The sequence below is a fragment of the Pelmatolapia mariae genome, linkage group LG1, assembly GCF_036321145.2.
Source record: "Pelmatolapia mariae isolate MD_Pm_ZW linkage group LG1, Pm_UMD_F_2, whole genome shotgun sequence".
In the NCBI taxonomy this organism is placed as follows: Eukaryota; Metazoa; Chordata; class Actinopteri; order Cichliformes; family Cichlidae; genus Pelmatolapia; species Pelmatolapia mariae.
Genome location: NC_086227.1, coordinates 15,039,125 through 15,059,489, shown reverse-complemented (window position 1 = coordinate 15,059,489; position 20,365 = coordinate 15,039,125). Strand labels below are relative to the sequence as shown.

Genomic DNA, 20,365 nt, shown 5'->3' with positions numbered 1-20,365 from the left:
ACACCTAAAACAGCAGTTGCTGCTAAAATATGTCTTATATCGCACCCTGTACGGCAAGGATCTCTCAAAAGTTTTAACAACTCTCTATGTGAAGTTTATGCTATTATTTTTTTTGTGCTACTCTCTGGATGTATTGGATTAGTGTTATTTTTATGATAGGATTCCTCTGGCTATTTTAGGATATTGAGTCATTTATGTTGGGATTCACGTGTATCTGCAAGTTAAGCTTTTGGAGAGCTCCATTTCACAGGTGACTATCTTGTATATTATCATGGAATTTGTATTTTAATTGATTTATAAGCAAATTATTTATTTCATTGAGCTCACATTGGCCTTGTTTGCTTGATTATTCCTGTTTTTGCCTTCACATTCTACCTTGTCTTTTGAATCACCATCACTTCTGTCTCCTTCCTGGTCTCCCTGTCCTATGGGAGAGCCAGAGCCTCTGTACTGTGAGACCTTGAGTCCTTCTCGATCAACATCACTTTGGTTATTTGCGCTGAATCCTCCTCTGTTCCAGCCCCGTTCCCCATCCCTTCATCCCTATGAAACCTGCTCCTTTATACTAAGTTAAAGGTTGTGTGTGAAAGGAATTTCCCATCTGTGGGGATAAATAAAGCACCCTAGCTTATTGCAATTTCAGTCAGATTTGCAAACAAGTAATCAAACTGACACACATTGAATAAAGGGCCTTAGTATCCAGGGCAAGTTGCCTTGTTAGAAAATGGAAACCCTGAGCACTGAGTGATCCCACTGTAAGCAAAACAAACTTTAAATTTTGTTTCTCGCAGGTAAATCAAATCAGTCTGCTCACTCTTTGTGAGAACTGTGTTGTAACCTGCAATTAAAACCAGAATTGCAGAGGAGTCATTTCACAAATGCCAAATCCAACTTTAATTATGTGCCACATACCATAAAAAAACTCAGAACAACAGTTATTAAAATTAAAGGCTCAGCCTTGTTTTACAGTAAAACAATAGACACATTATTACCCAAAAAAACATCTCTTACACCTGTATATTTATACATTTTCATTCAGTAGTAGATCACTTGTAGTGTAGACTTCTCCTTTCCAAGTTCCAAGTTGCAGTACATGTAGGGCCATGAAATAGAAATGTCCAGTGTTTGACAGTACAGTGCACTTCTACAGCAGCAAATTCATCTCGCAGTGTTCGTCTGTTCACAGTGTTGTCTACTGTGCTAGGACATCTCTGAATTAACACAACGATTCGTACAAAAACTATTCTCTGTCTCATACACACACAAAGTCACACACTTAAGTGCACTCAGACGCATCCAGTTCGTCATCAGTAGTGATTCATTGTGATAGCCTTTTCTTTCTGTGCATTTTTATAAGTTACATTTCTGTATGTAGATGTTGAGCTCCTGAACAGAGGGTTGGTCCCCTGAAAGAAAACAAAGAAAGAACACAATGACGTTTAGATTTTTACAGATGCCACAGAAACATCAAAACCAACAACACACTAGTCCTGTAAACCTTCCAAACTGCCTGAAGCTCATTTGGCCCAAATCAGAAATCTCAGTGAGCTTGTTTAATGTTAAAGTTAATGATAGCACAGTTAAAAAAAAAAGACTGAACAAGTATGGAAGGGTTGCAGGAGAAGCCTCTTTTTCTCTCTAAAAAGAAGTTTAGGTTTGCAAAGTTGCATGTGAACAAACCACACGATATCTGGAACAATGTCCTGTGGACAGATGAGACCAAAGTGCAGATGTTTGGCTGTAATGCACGGCACCACATTTGGAAAAAACAACAACACAGAATATCAGCACAAACACCTCATACCAACTGTCAAACAATGTGGTGGAGGGGTGATGATTTGGCCTCGGTTTACAGTCACAGGACCGGGGCACCTTGCAGTCATTGAGTCCACCATGAACTCTTCTGTATACCAAAGTGTTCTAGAGTCAAATGTGATGCCATCTCTCTGACAGCTAAAGTTTCAGAGAGATGGCCCAAGTGATCCCAAGTAGATCAGTAAATCTACAACAGAATGGCTGAAACCAAAGTCCAGACCTCAACCTGCCTGAAATGCTGTTACAGTAACTTTTCAGTTCTATTCTATTCAGTTCAACTCAATTCAATTTTATTTATATAGCGCCAAATCACAACACCAGTCACCTCAAGGTGCTTTATATTGTAAAGTAGACCCTACAATACAACAGAGAAAACCCCAACAATCACACGATGCCCTATGAGCAAGGCGACAATGGAAAGGATAAACTCCCTTTTAACAGGAAGAAACCTCCAGCAGAACCAGGCTCAGGGAGGGTCGGCCATCTGCCGTGACCGGTTGGGGTGAAGGGAGAAAGATAAGACAAAAGACATGCTGTGGAAGAGAGCCGGAGATTAATAATAACTAATGATTAAACCCAGAGACGTGTATAAACACATAGAGAGTGGAAAAGGTGACTGTGCATTAATGAATACCTACAAGCCCCAATGACCTGAAGCACAGTTGTAAAAAACAGAGGGCAAAAATTCCACCGCAACAATCTTGGAGACTGATAAAGTCACACAGAATTTATTGCTGCCAAAGGTGTTTCTACAAGCTACCGAGTCACGGGATGTACGTCGGTGAATATTAGTGGGAACAGTTTACAGTGGAATCCCGACTTACGAATACCCCGTTAAACGAAAAATTCAAGTTACGAAGGCACTAAACGGCAATATTTCTGCCCGTGTTACGGCAAAATGCCCGTGTTACGAAATCCGCTGGCTCTGATTGGCCGAGCCCAGAATGCCCACAATGCCTTCCGAATCATGTGACAACCCCTTGGCTTTCGTACTTGCGCTTCGCTGTTCCACTTGAACGACGTATTGTTGTTCCAGTTAGCAATTAGCCTATAGCCTATTGTTCAGCATCGCCTCACTCAAAAGGCGTGATGGGTGCTTCGACTTACGAAAATTTTCGACTTATGAAAGACCCTCGGGAACGAATTAATTTCGTAAGTCGGGGTTCCACTGTAGTTATGAAAGACACCTCACCATCAGACTTTGAAAAGCCCTGTTAGACTTTGTCCACCCTTTTGAATATCTAATGAATGTCTAATACATTAGTTTGCTTTCTAATTATTCATCTGAGCCCAACAAAAAGATATTAGAAAGAATAAAAGCGAAGTCATCCACGGTCTTACCGACTGCCAGTTTGCCTTTGCCCTCTCAGCCTCAAACTTGGCCACCTCCTTTTGGTCATGGACTGACACCAACACCTTCCACACACCCAGCAGGATCAGGCCGATACAGACGACAGAAAGGGAGACCCCAAGAAGAATCATGGGGATGTTGGGTGGCTCTGGACATCCTGAGACAGGACATGAGAGTGAGATGAGACTTGCACCGGGAGTATCTTTCACTTTAGTCGTCTACGTTGGTGTCAAGCTTACCGTACATCTGCAGATCATAGGCAGTGGTGTCCGTCTCACCTTCCACCACTTTAAATGACGCCCAGCACTCATTCTTCATCATAAACGTGCATGACATAGAAGGACTCCTGTCATAATCTGTGAGGAAATGTGAACATACATATCCATAAGGAAAGGCTATCATCTTCCCTTTGACATTGTGCTGAGAATGTCAGATGATATACTCTGCTCTGTTGTGCTGTCAGTGTGACTTCATTATCTAAGACTAGAATCTGGTGTGTGTGGACCAAACCATTGTGTTTCACATCTGAAGCTTGAAAATCTTCTGTGATAATCAGATATGCCTCTCAGCTTGCACAAGTACAGCGGCTTTAAAATCAACTCCTATACAAAGGAAGACCAGGTTCTTTGGCTATTCACAGGCACCATAATAGCTTTGCCTGTACAACAAGGTAAATAATATGTTCCCCATTGTTCCACACTGCCCGAAAGGACATGGATGGCGTTGTGTTAGAGAGGAGGGGGTGCAGACTTCACAGAGACACCCGAGTCAATGGAGGTCAGCATTCCTCCAAAGCAGCGACCCTGGCTGAAACTTAGCAGGCCTCTGTGTTGATAGCACCACCAAAAATAAGAACCCTTGCAGGACAGGGAGGCAAAAACTTGATGTTATTTGATTTTAATATATTTTGCTTGGTTTTAAGTAGTTGCTACATTTTAGCACATTTAAAAAAAGCTATTTTAAATATTTTGCTCCTGGCCATTCTTCAAAATATGTCATATATGTTTTGAAGGTTTTCTTTCATTAATTTTAATGAATGCCAGTTGGGGTGGCTGTAGCTCAGGAGATAGAGCAGATTATCTATGAATGTTGGCTAGAAAGCACACACACACACACACACATAAAAAAAGTGCTTGTGTGAATGGGTGAATGAGACAAGTTGTATAAAGCACTGCGAGTCCTCTGGTACAGTAGAAAAGCACTATATGTTTACTATTCACCCACTAAGGGGCGTTAACCTGCATAGACTTAAAACCTGCATGAGATCCAGTATCTGTTGGTGGCAGTTAAAAACCAGCTAGGTTTATTTGATTGATTTAAATCAATACCATTAACTAAGGATTGTTAACATGCATAGACTTGAAACATTCGTTGACAGTTGCAAGCAGGTCCTGTTTTGCAAATTCTTCCTTGTGAACATCAACAGTCAACAGGCTCTCCTTCTAGCTGTGGATTCACACAGTTTTCATACCGTCGCTTGCAGTGTATTGTACTATCAAGCCAGAGAGACCTCTGGATTTAAAGGTGTCACAGGGCTCGAACAAAAGCACTCAGAGAGCGTAACTCTCTCCGAAGGGCAAGGGCTATTCTAAAACTTTTTATGCCATCATTGTGTTCTCATAGAGCGTCATATTGAAAAAAAAAAAAACAAGTGTTGTACAGCCCTATGCATGTCCTTCAACTAATATATTACTTGATGTGGTTTCTTGAAACAAAATTTTTCAAGGTCAACTTTGACCTTGGGTGCTGACAATGAAGGTCAAGGTCAAATGCTTAGTCAACCTAGGTACTCATATCCCCCAAGGCCTAATATATTGTTTTGAAGTTTGAAGATGATCCATAACAAATTGTGGGTGATAGTTTTTACTGATTTTCACATTTTGAGTGACCTTGACCCGATTTTCAACAAAATGAAATCAGTTCAAGCTGTTACTGGCATCTACAATCACAAAAAAATATTTGAAAATGATATATTGAAAACTGTGGACACTAGGCTGCTTACATCCTCCTTCTCTTTGGGGGAGAGAATAATTGTTTTGTGTTACTGAACCAGGAATACCTGGAAGGCCTAAATACCAGCTAGCCCTTTCTGATGTAACACACTGAAAAGGCAGGACTGTTTCTTTTTAGCCACGCCACCCGCTCAACTTGCCAGATTAGTCTCACTGTGACTTTGTCCTTTTGTCTGAAATGCAACTCAAACTGTTTGGTCATCATTTTTGACTCAGTGGAGCAGTGATCTAAAAATAACAGTCATCTTGAAAACCTTTGTGGGGCTTTCCAACAAGATAACATTGAATAAGGAAGGGCCGAACTTAAAGCAGATATGGTTTTATGACTTTTATAGGCAGAGTTAGAAAATGTATCGATTGCACCTTGTAGAGCGACATTACGAGAGACAAATGGGAAGGTTTGTATGTGGTGATTTAGTGATTTACCCCATTAGGTAAGTAAGTTTATTTTAGGTTACGGTTAGAGTTCAGTGAGTTAGAGTAAGAAGCTGAATAAAGTAAACAACAGGTAAATTAGGGAATCCTTTACCTCCTGTTGTATTGATGGAAATTGTAGTAGCGCTGCACCTTTGATCACATGACTCAGCATCATCCTTATCTTGAAGATGGCACTCTACACAGGTCCTAGCATTGAAATGAGCAGGAAAACGAAAGGTTAAGATGATGCAGCAAGCATTTCTTGAGGCTTCAATCACTGACACGGGGCGAAAGGAGAAATAACAGTCGTGGTCACTTATCAGCTTTTTTCCCAAGGCTTCTCTCCCTCTCTATCACGGGTTCCCCCCCTCCACAGTAAGAGTAGTATCAAATGGTCCTGGCCCTGACAGCTGCTTTACAGTGAAGAAAGGAAATCTCTCAATGCTGTGTTGGGGACATTAGTATCTTTTGAAGTTACATGGAAGGTGTAGACACATGTGAACAACAGGACCAGAACCTGATATGCCTGAACTCCAAAGAGCAGGCAGATCACGCGGTGCAAGGAGACGATATCTTGTATCTCTGAGCTAAAGAAATACCAATCACCGCGGTGACGCTGACAAAATACTCGACATTACACCCTTGTTCGGCCGAAAGAAGGGATGGAATGACTGCGTTCTCACCTTGCAGATGTACAGGAGCTTCCACAGGTTGGACACTTCTCACACTTGTCCCCAGATGCTCCGGGTACAGTGCAGACACAGTGGCCACACACACATTTCCCCCTGCCGCTGCAAAGTGAGCCATCCTCAGATGTGCACGCCTCCATGCTGGTGCTGCAGTTACAGTACTGCCCTTTCCATCCGTGTTCACAAACACACTCTCCGCAGTCACACACTCCATGGCCTACAAACAAGAAATCTTTGTTTAAAATAAAAGACTTTCCACAAAAACACATGAATAAGTCATAAGCATTCACATGAAGTTACTCACCTCCGCAGAGCTCCCCATGGAAGCGAACACAGGAGTAATTGTCACACTCGCAGTAGGGACCGTAGATGCGCCCAAAACTGGATGCATGACACACACACTGTCCACAGTAGCACTGCCCCTGACCACTGCATATTTCAGACTCATTGTTTGCGAGGCAGTTGCTCAACAAAGTGCTCTCCTCATTGCATTCGCACTGCGCTCCCAGGAAGCCCGGCTGACATATGCACACGCCGCACTGGAAAACCCCTTGGCCCTCAGTGCACTGGCTGCTGTCTGACTTTGGAGGCTGCCGGCAGTCACAGGAACAAAGGGACTGCACTTCTATCTCCAAACTGTCCTGAAGGCCTACAGGTCTGAGGGAAAAGTGCCGAACTCCTGACAGGCATCCCAGAAGCTCCACAGACACATTGAACACTACCTGAGGAGCAAAAACAAGGAGGTCATCAAATTAAGATTAAACTAAGAACAGACTGCAAATATTCTGCCTGTGAAAAGTCAGCGCTATTGATCCCCACAGGAACGCTATTGATAATTTGGGGCTTTTTCATCTGTTTTAGACAGCACAGCTAAGAGGGAGAGGAAAAACTTCGGATTTGAACCAGCTAAACAAGATCAGTAAGCCCTGATGTTGGTGAAAGTAAGTAAACTAGTTCCTCCGTTCTTCTTCTTCTTTCAGCTGCTTCCTTTAGGGGTCGCCACAGCAGATCACCCATCTCCATTTCACGTATCTGTAGCATCGTCCTCTGTTACACCAGCCCTCTGCATGTCCTCCTTCACTACATCCACGAATCTTCTGTCAACTTCCTATGTTCCTCCATCTTTAACTTTGTCCAATATATCCACCATCCCTCCTCTGCACATGCCAAAGCCATCTCAGCCTTGTCTCCCACCTCTCCAGGCTTTCCTCCACCTGCTCCCTACTCTCACTATAGATCACAATGTCATCTGCAAACATCATAATCCAAAGAGGCTCCTGTCTGACCTCATCCATCAACTTGTCCATCACCACTGCATATCAGCATGCTCTCTCCCTTTACCATTTATAGTCATAGTCCCTCCATTTAAAGTCCATATTTTCTTTCATGCATACTGTCATTTTGTTATTTATTTACTTGTAAGGTGTCCTTAAGTGTTTTGAAAGGCATCTAAAAATAAAATGTATTATTATTATTAGTAGTAGTAGTAGTATTAAGTAAGACACAGTGTCTCTGAGAGTCTCTGAAATGTGTTTAACCTTCCTCTCGTGTTAGGGTCGGCACCGACCCATTTTAAATTTCAAATGCATAACAAAATCACATACATTTGTTTATTGTATCAAGGCTTTTTGACTTTGTCAGGAACCTCTATTTCTACAAAATAAAACAAAAAAAAAATCTTTTCACTAAATTATAAAATGCCCTAGTTGAAATTATGACCTTTGTGTTGTTAGGGTCGGTTTCCACCCAGGTATAATATTATGAGTATAAAGCAATAATTAAAGCCAAAACTGAAATCATAAGTGCACTGTCAGCTAAAACACTGACAGCAAGCTCCTCTCCTAATCATATGAGCTTCAGGGGATTCTTATTTTGCGTGTTTTTTTGCAGTATACCTGCACAAAAACAAAACAAAATAAAGATGGGCATGTCAAGACATTTGAGGTGAATTCACTCATTTGAGTGGCCATTTGACTTCCAGAGTGCACATTTACAATTTGCAGCATACAAAAATGAGAAGAAGATTCACAGTGAGCCAAGTTCTGGATCATATTTTTGGTGAAAATGAAGGAGAGCACACAGAGCAGCATAGCGATTTAGAAGGGCAGGTTACTAAAGAGGAAGACAATGTGGAGTATCATCCAGAAGACACAGACACATCTGATCAGAGGAGGAGGTCGCTGGTGCTGAAGCTACTCCTGCTGAAAGATTCAAGTTCAAAAAGGGTAAGATCTTTTGGAGCTCAGTACCTCATGATGTACATAGCAGGGCAGCTGCTGCAAATGTCATCAAAATGACCCCTGGAATCACAAGGTTTGCTCTGACCAAAGTCAGTGACATTAAGAGATGTTTTGAGCTATTTATGCCATTGTCACTAAAAAGAATCATCATTACTATGATAAACCTTGAAGGAAAAAAAGTCCATGGCGACATGTGGAAAGATATTGATGAGGAATACCTGGATGCTTTCATTGGTGTTCTTCTTGAGGTTGGAGTGTACAGATGCTGCAATGAGGCCACTGATAGTCTATGGGACGCATCAACAGGCAGAAATATTTTCTGGGCAACGATGTCACTTCACACATTTGATATCATTTTGATTCAAGAGTCCTCAGATTTGACAACAGAGAGACCAGACCGAGGTCTGACAAGCTTGCTCCCATCAGGGATGTCTGGGAGAGATGGGTGCAGCTTCTTCTGCTGATGTTCATCCCAGGGCCAGAGGTGACAGTGGATGAACGTCTTGTCCACTTTTCGAGGAAAATGCCCCTTCCGGCAATACATACCCAGTAAGCCAGTGAAATACAGCAGAAAAATCTGGGAAGCCTGTGATGCAAAAACCAACTATGCCCGGAATGTACAGATTTTCACAGTCAAAGCTGCGAGTGGCACCCCTGAGAAGAACCAATGAAAATGTGTGGTCCTCGATATGACCACTGGACTGCAGGATCACAATATCAGCTGTGATATTTTATTTTATTTTATTTTTTACCAGATATGACCTCGGACAAGAACTTCACAAAGGAAACTTCACAAAGGTGTAGCTGTATCATTGGGAAGTGATAAAAAGCCCACAATTACCCACGACTATAACCAAAACAAAGGAGGAGTGGACTTTTTCTTTTTTTCAGTTTATATTAAAGGTCTACTGCTGATAAAAAAAACATTTTTTTGTCTTTTCTTGATGTAAATATCTATGGGTCGAAATTGACCCGTAACACCATAGATGTCATTTTAGTTATTAAGCTTAAAATGAAAAAATCAATAAAACAGATTTATTTAAGAGATGTGTCCTATACCCCTCAGTAATAGTCAGGTAACACAAAAACCTTTTATTTATTAATATGATTCTCTTGAGGTTAATTTTACTATTTTTTTTAACTGAAATTGAGGGGTATAGTGACAAAAAAAGACCCAGAGGCCCACACCAAAAGTATTAAAACCAACATTTTCATGGATAAGGAAGCCTAACAAGATAACCAAGAGATGAGAAACAAATTGGATGATAACTTATTGTTTTTAGTGTATTTTATAGCTGATTTAATTCACGGGTCAAAACCAGTACTTAGTTTAAGGACAAAAAAGGTTGAGGTGAGGTTAAAAAAATCAGATAAAACCAACAGATATAAAAATTAATTCACACTATCTGCCATTATATTTTTTAAATGTGTATGAATGAAATTCAATTAAAAACACTACTTTTAGTTTTATTTAATATTGATATCATTGACATTTGCTTCATTTACTGAATTTCCCAGAGGAAGCCACCCGAGGGATTAATGAAGTCTTATCTAATCTAATCTAAGTTCTTATCCTGTCCTAGCGTGTTTTCTGCATTTGTGTTTTGCCAGACAAACTGGTTGATTTTTTTTTCTCTCAGAAATATTGTCTGATCTATCAGTTACAAGTGCTAAAGCCTCAAATTCACCAGGTCTCCCTCTAATCAACATTAGTCTCCGACAAAAAACAACTTAAAATCTTCCAGATTTACACAACACATTCCTATCTGACCCAATCCAAACAATTCTTCAGGTACAACTAAGGCATGAATGTTGACGAGGCAGAGTGCACGTTATGTTATTTTTTCACCTGTCAGTCTGTGTATTGATTTTTTTTTTTTACATACTTTTACAAGTTTATAAAGCACTGCAGGTCTTGATAAGTTCTCCGCATACCCTAAAATTAAGGTTTTACTGCTGTAGTGAAAGACCTAACACAGTTAGAAAGACCTAACACTCTTGAGCTGTTAGGACTGTCTGTGTGTTAGAATAGTCTTTTGTCCCTTCCATTATTTAGTTTCACAGGCGTAACAACAACAGAACAAACACAGCATCCCATTCTCTCTCTGACACACGATGCAAGTACAAAAAAATAGCATATAATAATAATCGATACTATTAATAGTATAATTCCAGCGTTTTGATCAGCACCATGAACAACATCCGGGGTCAGAGGTCATGGGAATGAACGCTAACACTATTTTCTTCAGCTAAGCTCCCACAAACTCAAAACAGATTTAGCCTTGTTTCAGTTCATAAGGAAAAATGTACACTGCATAAAAGCTAGGCTTTGATTCACAAGACAGAACCATGGGCACAGTGGAACTCTTATAGTATGTCCACTTCATCATAACACCATGATTATGAGCATCCAGTATACTTTAGAGGAGAGGGCCCTCCTACCTTCAGGACGCAGGGATGATGCCCTCCTGATGCCTTGTGAGAATTAATGCCTTTGTTTAGTTTCCTTTAAGTTTTCAACTTTTGTTCACATTTAATCTTAAATATCTACATTTTTTATGTTATGTTTGGCGTTTCACTAGAATTGTTAATAACTGTTCTTGTCTGATGAGATAGTTTAATGAAAAGCGCTCCAAAAAATTTAAAAAATGAAGCAATTTGAAACAACAGCAACTCACCGTCTCTCCTGGTTTGATGTTGGAGCAGCGTTTTAGATCAGGGAGGATAGTTCCATTAGGGCAAATGGTTGTGAAAGACATGTGCAGCTCCTTCGTGGCTCCAAGGACCTCTAGTTCAATCTCTGAGCGAAGTTCCTGGAAAACAGATTATGTGTATTGTGAGCCATATGAGAACACAATGGGCAGCACGCCTTGGTACTGATCAGGTTTCTCCTTCAAAAAAGCAAAAAAAAAGCAAAACTAAGTTAACTAAAATCAAATCAGATTTTCCTTTTGTTCAGTCAAGATGAAGTGGGATTTCCAGTGCTGTCAGATGAATTATACTTTTCACCCTGCATTGACCTGACCTGACACCTCATATCTAATTCTTTTTTGGGGGGGTGAGTCAGCATCCCAGGTGTGCTGCGCTGTATAAAGCACCTGAAGAAAGTGTGACAGCTAACCTCAGCTTGAGAAAACAGTATGCTTGACTGACTAATGAACTCTGTAACGGCCCGTCTGACTGCTAACAGAGGGCATATTGTGTGCTTCCTGGCTTTGGTGTTGGTAAGGAAGAAGAAAACCGGAGCACTTATGGGATACACCCAGCTGAGGATGGATTAAGTAGATAAAACGCATCTAAAGAGACTTCGCTGTTACTCATCACAATTACAGGTGAGTGGAAGTACTCATCACCTGTGCAGTATCACTAAATAGTCCCCTGTTTGCACTGCGTTCCAGTTAAGCACCACATCTACAATCACTGTGATGACAGGGACTCCTCTGCTAGTGCGGCAGAGACTAAATGTGGGTTTAAATGACGCAACCGATGAAGTAATTAGAGGACTGCACAACTACCAGTCATCGCCGCCAAGGGGGATTTACAAAACGACGCACGGTGGATGAGATGGGCAGAACGAAAACGACCAAGAGTGAGAAAAAAGAGGCAGCGTGCGGGAGAGGGAGGGGAAGTTAAGAGCAAATCAGATTTGGAGGGGGCGAGGAGATGAAACGGTTGGGACAAGCAGAAACATGCTGGCCAACATGCTGATGCAGAGTGTTGGGTGGTAGAGGGGAAAATGTGATAGAAGAAAGAATAAAAGAAGGAAAAGAAATAATAACAAAGGGGTGGAGAAAATGAAAATAGTAACGTACCAGTTTGCTATAGATACCTTTTCGTGCCTGCACCATTAAATATTACTTGATTTAAAAAATTATTGTCTTATGACTTTTACACACACACGCACACACACACGCGCACACACACACACACACACACACACACACACACACACACACACACACACACACAGCCACTCTGCCAGCACATCCTGATTATCAGGCCCTTTTATTTACTTTGTATGCTGTTACAATCAGTTCCAGGATGTTCCGCGAGTCTTTCGCCACCACTCCAACGGTGGCACCAGGTATGAGATCTGCATAGTTCTAAGAGACACAGAAAACAAAACAAAAAAACAGATAAACAGTAATGTCACTGTTACAAATACGGGAAGCTCATCACCCCACATCTTCCCTAAAAGAACAGTACGGAAAGGAGCGTGAAAGAGAAACGGGGCCAGTTGTAACAAGTTGAATGCAACTCAGAAGATAAATATGCTAGCCTCACAAACACTTGTGTTATTCAGCTCTCTAGCTTGGATCTCTTATAACAGGGAAAAAAACTAGGGAGCTGTTACCATGTAGTTGTCTTTCTGGTCTTCTGTCACTGCAAATATCAGCAAGATGTTGTTTTCCACCAGCTTATCAATCAGCTGACCAAGAGTTGGATATTCCTGAAAAAAAAAAGGGTTACATTTATAAGAGGTTTCAGGTGATTATTTACCATGAGTTACCACAGTGTTAAAGGAGAAAGCCAAATAATAATAAAAAATAATAATCCTAGATGAATCAAATGATAAAATCAGGTTTTACATGCACTGTGGACTTTGAGTATTCATTGTTGGCATCCAGGTGGCACTGCCCGTCATTGGGAATCACAATACCGGCCAGCCTGCTGTCCATCCCGAAGTGTGAGTTGCCATCGCTGACAAACACCAGCAAACGCATGGAGTCGTTCCTCCAGCCGATCTTGTCCTAGCAGGAGACACACAGCTGCTCTGAAAAAAACAGTTGGCGAGGTGGCGTCACAAACGAACGGCCGGCATCTTTGGAACCTTGACATGGAAAATGTTACCCCACAAACGGCTGCTTGCATGATGGCGTCGAAACCACACTCCGTGTCGTCAATGTTTGCAGATATATGCTGCACGGCGATTATCTCATTGAACTTGCTGGTGTTGCTCGTCAGAGACAAGACGTGCTTGTAGCCAAACGTTGGTAAGCAGGTGTCGTCTACACGGCTGTAATGTAACAAGACATTAAAAGCAAGCGTTAGAAGAGTAAGAGTGTCAGATTTACAAGATCAGAGCACTTTAAAAAAACAAAAAGAAACAAACTTCTAGTCATGCTTAGATTTTTATTTTATTGTAAACCTGCACGGGTTGGCCAGTTCTTCTTCTGTGATCTTGATGAAGGGCAACAAGGGTTTCTCCACAAAAGAGCCAAAGCCCATTCGAAATTTACTCGTGAGCTTCGCCATTTCTTTTGACAAAGTAGAGCCCAAGTCTTTGATCATCTTCAGATCGTCGAACATGGATGCTGACAGGTCCATCAGGTAGTACATGTCCACAGGATAGTCCTCTGTGTGTTGAACCTTCACCTGGAAGGTCACCTCACTGCCTGTGCAAGAAACAAAATCAGGCAAAGTTTTATCTCTCTGAACTCAAAAAACTGCTTCAGAAGACAAATCGTCACTTCAGAGGATGTCGGACTGCATACCAGGTCGGAGCTCGAGGGACATTTTTTGAGGGAATATCTGTGTGCTATTAGTGCTGCCCATCTTCTTCCCAAGTGGCTGATCCTGAAGGATCTGGTGTTTGGAAACAGGGAACTGCAGCTGGTTCCTGGCACATCCCTTTTCCAGTAAGACATCCAGTGTGTCACATCTTTGTGTGACTGAAAACCAGTCTGTGAAATTCTGACAAACAAAGGGGAACATGTGACAAGTAGCAACCTCAGTTTGCAGGCTGTTTTACAGCAGGCCATAAAGATTATTACTTTGTCATCAGCGTCATCATGTAAATCAAACAAGAGAAGATATTTTGCAAAAAATCACTTCACTTTAAATGTGACTGTCTTCTCGTATAGCTGCTCACCTCCTGTGTGCACCAGGCGCACTGGGGGCTGAGTTGCAGACAGTCGTCACAAGTCACAGTACTGCCGGCTGAACACAAACCTGCTGCGCAGCACATAAACAGGTAAGGGTTGTCAGCACAGACCAGAGTCCAACACTAGAAAAAGTCTACATTTATGGTGTCATTTTTTATTTACTTATTGATATGATTATTTTAATCTGTGTGTTTATTCTAATCCTTAGTAGTAGTAAATGTGTAGTCCAGTGCAGTAAATGTAACATAATTCTTGGTTTCAAATTTTAAAAATACTTTAATACCTTCTCACAATAAAACATCCCAACCACTCTTCAGTGCCTAGACAGCATTGTTGACTTGCTCTTGAGTGACTACTACTTTGCAAATGAGCTTTTAAAAAGAAAGCCAGGACTTCAGCTTACCCTCCACGGCGTTGATCCAGTACCGGAGAATCAGGCTCAGCAGTAGAAGCCCCATGAGTCCGTGAGGTTACTGGTTGATAAGAAACACAAGGTGAATGTTTCAGGTTATTTCATAGCGCGTTAACAGGAGTGAAGCCTATCCAGCGTCATGGCTCCTCTCTTCAGCCAAAAGTAGGATCGAATAAGAGAGGAGTTAGCACCACCTGGATAGAGGAGGAGGAGGAGGAGATGAGGGGCTGCCTCTACCTGCCCTGCCTTTTTAAGTCAACTTCCGTCCAGGTGAGAACGCGAGGCGGGCGCGAGGAGAAAACAAACCGCAAGCAAACAACCGTGACCGCTAGCTGACGTCTCCCCTTCTCTTTTAGCTGCTCGTTAATGAATCAGGTTTGTTCCCACCGTCTGTGTGTTATTAAGGAATAAGACAGGAAATAGGAATTCTTAGTTAAAAGTAACCTGAAGCCAAAAATAAATGGCATTGCAAATAAATGAATAGGTAAATAAAAATATTAAAAAGGCCTATTTTTCTCCTAGAAATAATTAGCTTATTATTTCAAGCTAAATGCGTACCTCCCCTTTAATATCAGGAGGTAAAATCTTACAGTACATCACAGATTCAGGCGTCACAAATGTGTAATTGAATGTCTTTTCTACTTTTTAAAAAAAATAAAATATTTTTGATATTGACTCCTCAATTTGACTTTGTGACCTTTGGCAGATACCCTGGCTTAGCGTTGGTCTAAACTCTGCAGCGGTATAGAAAGTAGGTAAAATTAGCTCCACCTTGCATCAGCTACAGTGTTTCTGTAGAATGAATGGCCTTTAAAAAATAGTCGTGTTTGTGTTATATAAGTGTGAGTGACTTTCTTGTTAAGGCTAGATTGCTTGTAAATTTGAAACTGAAGTAAAAGTACAACATTCTGTTGTAATGAAGCATTAAATGTGGCTTAATACTTCATATTAAGCTATGCCATCTTGTTATGAGCTAATGATAGCGAACTAGTGTTGCTTTTGAATGTACTCTCTTTCTCTCTGTTAGGCCATCCCATTGAAGTCTCTGTTATTTTAAAAATGTTGTTGTTCTCTGTGAGGCCCTGGCGGCGCACCTTGTCACTCTGGATTTGAAATATGAGATTGTTTATACCCTCATTACACTGCTGCTACAGTGTAATAGGCTAGAATTAAGCTACATTCAAATGGGATCGCTGAAATTGTGTGTGGAGAGGAATAATAAAGTGCAGACAGGGCACGCCATGAGCAAATAAATCCTTCAAAACTCTATTCTGTGGGCTCTATAACAGAAGTTATGTTAATATTTAACACAGCGACTCAGAGAACATGAGTCAGTGTCACTGTCTCACAAGAATTTTCCAGCTTGACGATTAACTCACGATGAAAACCAGGCCTATCGCAAGATATGAAATATGATCAGTGTGTGTGTGTGTGTGTGTGTGTAATAGAAGGGGAGGAGGGGTGTGGCTGAGTAGGTGTTGAACTATTGACAGCTGCAGTGCAGATATCCCCGCATGTCCCAAGTTAGAGGAATCTCACAATTCAGCACCACACCCCTTCTGAATCTGTGAGACCCATCTGCCACCCCGAGTTAAACCCCACCTCCACTCCTCTTACAGCAAACCCTCTCACCCCTTAATGCCTCTTCTCCTTTTGTCTTTCATTGGCTCTCTTCTCCCAAGTTCTTTGTGTTGTGATCCATATTTTCCAGTAGCCTCTGCCATTTCATTCATGCCTCCTTCAGCTTAATTCTTCCCTTGTCTCACACTTCACTTCACTCCTCTCCTCTCCTCCTCTCCTCTGAATTCCTCAACATGATGCAGTCCAACACCACTTTTGTAGCCTGTCATGTCCTGCTGTTTGTCCTGTGTGAGAGGTGTACTGCAGCATCACTGCCTCTGCACCTCACCTCACTGTCTCATGTCTCAAAATGACTTTAAAACCTGTAGCCCTTCACTAGCATTTCAGAGATATTCAGGCTTTTTAAACCCAGTGGGACTCTTTAAACTACAAAGTAGCATTCTCAATGAGTATCAGGCCAATCAATATTTACAAATTCAGAGATCTCGTTCCCCTATCTCTCTTCTCTCAGCAGTATACGCAAGTGTAATACTGCAGTGAGCCGACTCACCTTCAAGGCTGTCCTCTGATAACATGCTGTCCCGTCTCAGTCTTTCTTCCTTGACATCAAGTGAAAAATGGAGAGAAGTGGAGAAGCATCAGCCCAGCACATTCAGTCCTATTGTATCCCAGCAATTGGCAGAGTAACAGTAAACCTATTGTAACGGCGCCCTTTATGAAGCATGGCGCTAGGATGACCCTGCTGCCCATGCTCCTTGGCTCATGTGTGTGTGCGCGCGCGTGTGAGTGTGTGTGTCTGGAAGTTTGTAAGTATGTGTGCATGTATGCATTCTGGGGTCGTGTGTGGGTGTTTGTACAAGCTCTAGCTTGCCTCTGTGTGTGTGTGAGTGTGTGTGTGTGTGTGTGTGTGTAGGGGGAGGCCGCAACGACAATGAGTGACGGTAACAACTGCTGGCTGTGAGACCTCCAGATCCAGCTTCTTTATTAAGAGTCGATCTGACTGATGTGCTAGTGTTGCACTCTAGAGGCTAAACCCTTTATGAACTGGATCACAACATTTCTGACTCAAAGACCTTGTGATTAGTCAGGATTCTGTGTGTGTGCTTGTGTGTGTGTGTGTTTTGCTACAATTACTTCCTGCAGTGAGGAGGAGGAGGACGCTAAGAGAAGGAGTGTCAGAGCGTAATACAGCCTCCTTTTTGCAGTGGTATGGTAGGAATGCAGGTGTACATGGATATGTTAGTGAGAAAAATAATAACTGTAAGTCTTCTAGGTTTCACTAAGTTGTTACTGTTAAGACAACAACAAAGGATTCTTTTCTTTGAGCCTCATTTCTGATCTAAACAGTCTACAAACAAATGCACTTGAGCTGAATGCTAATCATCACCATATTACCAAATTTCACAGCATGCCATGTACTGTGAGGCTAAAAAGAGGCTAAAAAGTCAACCTCATCAGGGGGTTCAGCAAATATAAATATAAAAAATATAAAAACGTCTGAGCATAGGATAAGCTGCGGTTTGCGTCGAGATTAAGAAGGGATCAGGTCACAGGAGTGGTTGTTCCTAATTATGATCCATTCCAGAAGTCTGAATCGCTGTTGGTCTTGAAGTCTGCTTACTGACAAAACAATACCCATTGTCTGCCAAACAAAACTGATGTGAGGTGGTCAAGCCGAGGAGCTGTGCCGACATGTACATCAACAGTGTTTCTTTCTCTTGACAGTAGTCTGATTCACTGTGGGAAAAACTGAAACACAAAGTGGAGATTATTCTTTTGATATTTAACTGGATGGTACATCAGTGTGAATGTCCTTAGGTTGAATACCCATTCAATCCACACCTTACAGAAGGAAAGCTTTGGAGTTCCAGCTTTTCCCCCTTAATAAATGAAATCACTATTTAAAAACTGTATTTAGATTTTACTCTGGTTATTTTTGTCTAATATTATTATTTTTCTTTGATGATATACAAAATGTATGTAGGGTGACAAATATGCAACAGAACAAGAAATCAGGAAGGAGCACATAATGTTTCACAGCATTGTACATGCTATTTCTTTGCTGGACCATTGTTTGATTTGAATGAAAAAGAAGAGAATACGTACATATATATAAACTACCAGTCAAAAGTTTGGACACACCTTCTCATTTAATGGTTTTTCTTTGCTTTCATGACTATTTACATTGTAGATTCTCACTGAAGGCATCCAAACTATGAATCAGCACATATGGAATTATGTAGTAAACAAAGTGTGAAATAACTCAAAACATGTTTTATATGTTAGAATTTCAAAATAGAAACCCTTTGCTTTGATTACCTCTTTGCACACTCTTGGCATGCTCTCGATGAGCTCCATGAGTTAGTCACCTGAAATGGTTTTCCAACAGTCTTGAAGGAGTTTCCAGAGATGCTGAGCACTTGTTGGCTGTTTTGCATTTCATTCTGCGGTCCGTCTCATCCAAAACCATCTTGACTGGGTTTAAGTCAGGTGACTGTGGACTGTGAACCATGCACGTAGAGACCATCCGTTCACCTTTTCTGCGTCACACAAAGACACGGCGGATGGAACGAAAGATCTCAAATTTAGACTCATCAGACCAAAGTACAGTTTTCCACTGGTTTAATGTCCATTCCTTGTGTTTCTTTGCCCAAACAAATCTCTTCTGCTTGCTGCTTTCCCTTAGTAGTGGTTTCTTAGCAGCTATTTGACCATAAATGCCTGATTTGCACAGTCTCCTCTGAACAGTTGATCTAGAGATGCGTCTGCTACTAGAACTCTGTGTGGCATTTATCTGGGCTCTAATCTGAGGTGCTGTTAACTTGCGATTTTGGAGGTTGGGGACTCAGATGATTTTATCTTTGGCAGCAGAGGGGACTTTTTGGTCCCTGTTACCTCTGGTGTCCCCCAGGGGTCTGTGCTGGGTCCCATGCTGTTTTCATTATATTTGTTACCCTTGGGTCGAATCCTTGATAAATACAATTTCTCTTTTCACTTTTATGCGGATGACATTCAAATCTATTTTGAACTAGCTGAGGATGTCACGTCGTCATTGCAACACTTCTCTGATTGTATGAATGAAGTTAAAAACTGGTTACTGAGCAATTCTCTTATACTAAATGATAAGAAGACTGAAATTCTAATCTTTGATACTCCCTTCTCCCGGGCTGAATCAACTGGTATTTTTGGGCCCTTTGCTGATTCCCTTTCTGACACTGTGAGGGACCTGGGTGTTGTCTTGGATAGTTCCTTCAAGTTGGACAAACATGTGTCCTCCGTAGTTAAATCGAGTTTCTATCAACTACGTCTAATCTCTAAGGCCAGGCCCTACATACCACGTAAGGACCTGGAGAAACTTATCCATGCCTTTGTTACATCAAGGTTAGATTATTGTAATTCCCTGTATACTGGTCTCCATTCTGCCCTCATTCATAAACTGCAGCTTGTTCAAAATGCGGCTGCGCGTCTCTTAACTGGAACTGGCAGGTTTGAGTCTATTACTCCAGTTCTTTCCGACCTGCACTGGCTCCCTATTAAATTTCGTATTGATTTTAAAATTTTATTGCTCACTTTTAAAATCATAAACAACACCGCGCCCAGCTATCTTACGGATCTCCTCAGTTTTTATATCCCTGGGAGAGCGCTTAGATCAGCAGGCCAAATGCTCCTGGTGCAACCGAGATCTCGGCTCAAGACCAGAGGTGGCCGCGCATTCGCCGCTGTCGCACCCTACCTCTGGAATAACCTCCCCCTAGCTATTCGGGCGTCTGATTCAATTCAATCTTTTAAATCTCGATTAAAAACTTATTTGTTTAGCCTTGCCTTCCCCAGCTCTTAGAGCCCACATCCTTAGTGTATTGGAACTTATTTTTATTACTTCTTAATGATTATAATGTTTTAACCTTCAGCCTTTCGGGTTGTGCCTACTATGCCTGGTCTATTATTGGTTAGTTATGTCACCTG

General features: G+C 41.5%; 1 protein-coding gene across 2 annotated transcripts; it reads right to left on the bottom strand.

The window, feature by feature from the left end:
- Positions 1 to 918: 918 nt before the first annotated feature.
- itgb6 (integrin, beta 6) lies at positions 919 to 17,064 on the bottom strand. 2 transcript variants are annotated; one of them, XM_063488692.1, is made up of 16 exons: positions 16,953 to 17,064; positions 14,813 to 14,882; positions 14,397 to 14,479; positions 14,020 to 14,218; positions 13,674 to 13,920; positions 13,376 to 13,541; positions 13,114 to 13,275; positions 12,879 to 12,974; positions 12,538 to 12,627; positions 11,203 to 11,337; positions 6,589 to 7,006; positions 6,279 to 6,501; positions 5,708 to 5,802; positions 3,406 to 3,522; positions 3,157 to 3,323; positions 919 to 1,406 (listed from the first exon to the last, which is right to left on the bottom strand). In XM_063488692.1, the coding sequence occupies exons 2-16, from the start codon at positions 14,865 to 14,867 to the stop codon at positions 1,308 to 1,310; spliced, it is 2,352 nt and encodes a 783-aa protein (XP_063344762.1). In that variant the 5' UTR covers positions 14,868 to 14,882; positions 16,953 to 17,064; the 3' UTR covers positions 919 to 1,307. The 2 variants fall into 2 exon arrangements, with proteins under 2 accessions (XP_063344762.1, XP_063344825.1); XM_063488755.1 differs by having other exon boundaries at positions 14,397 to 14,476.
- Between the last annotated feature and the right edge of the window lie 3,301 nt (positions 17,065 to 20,365).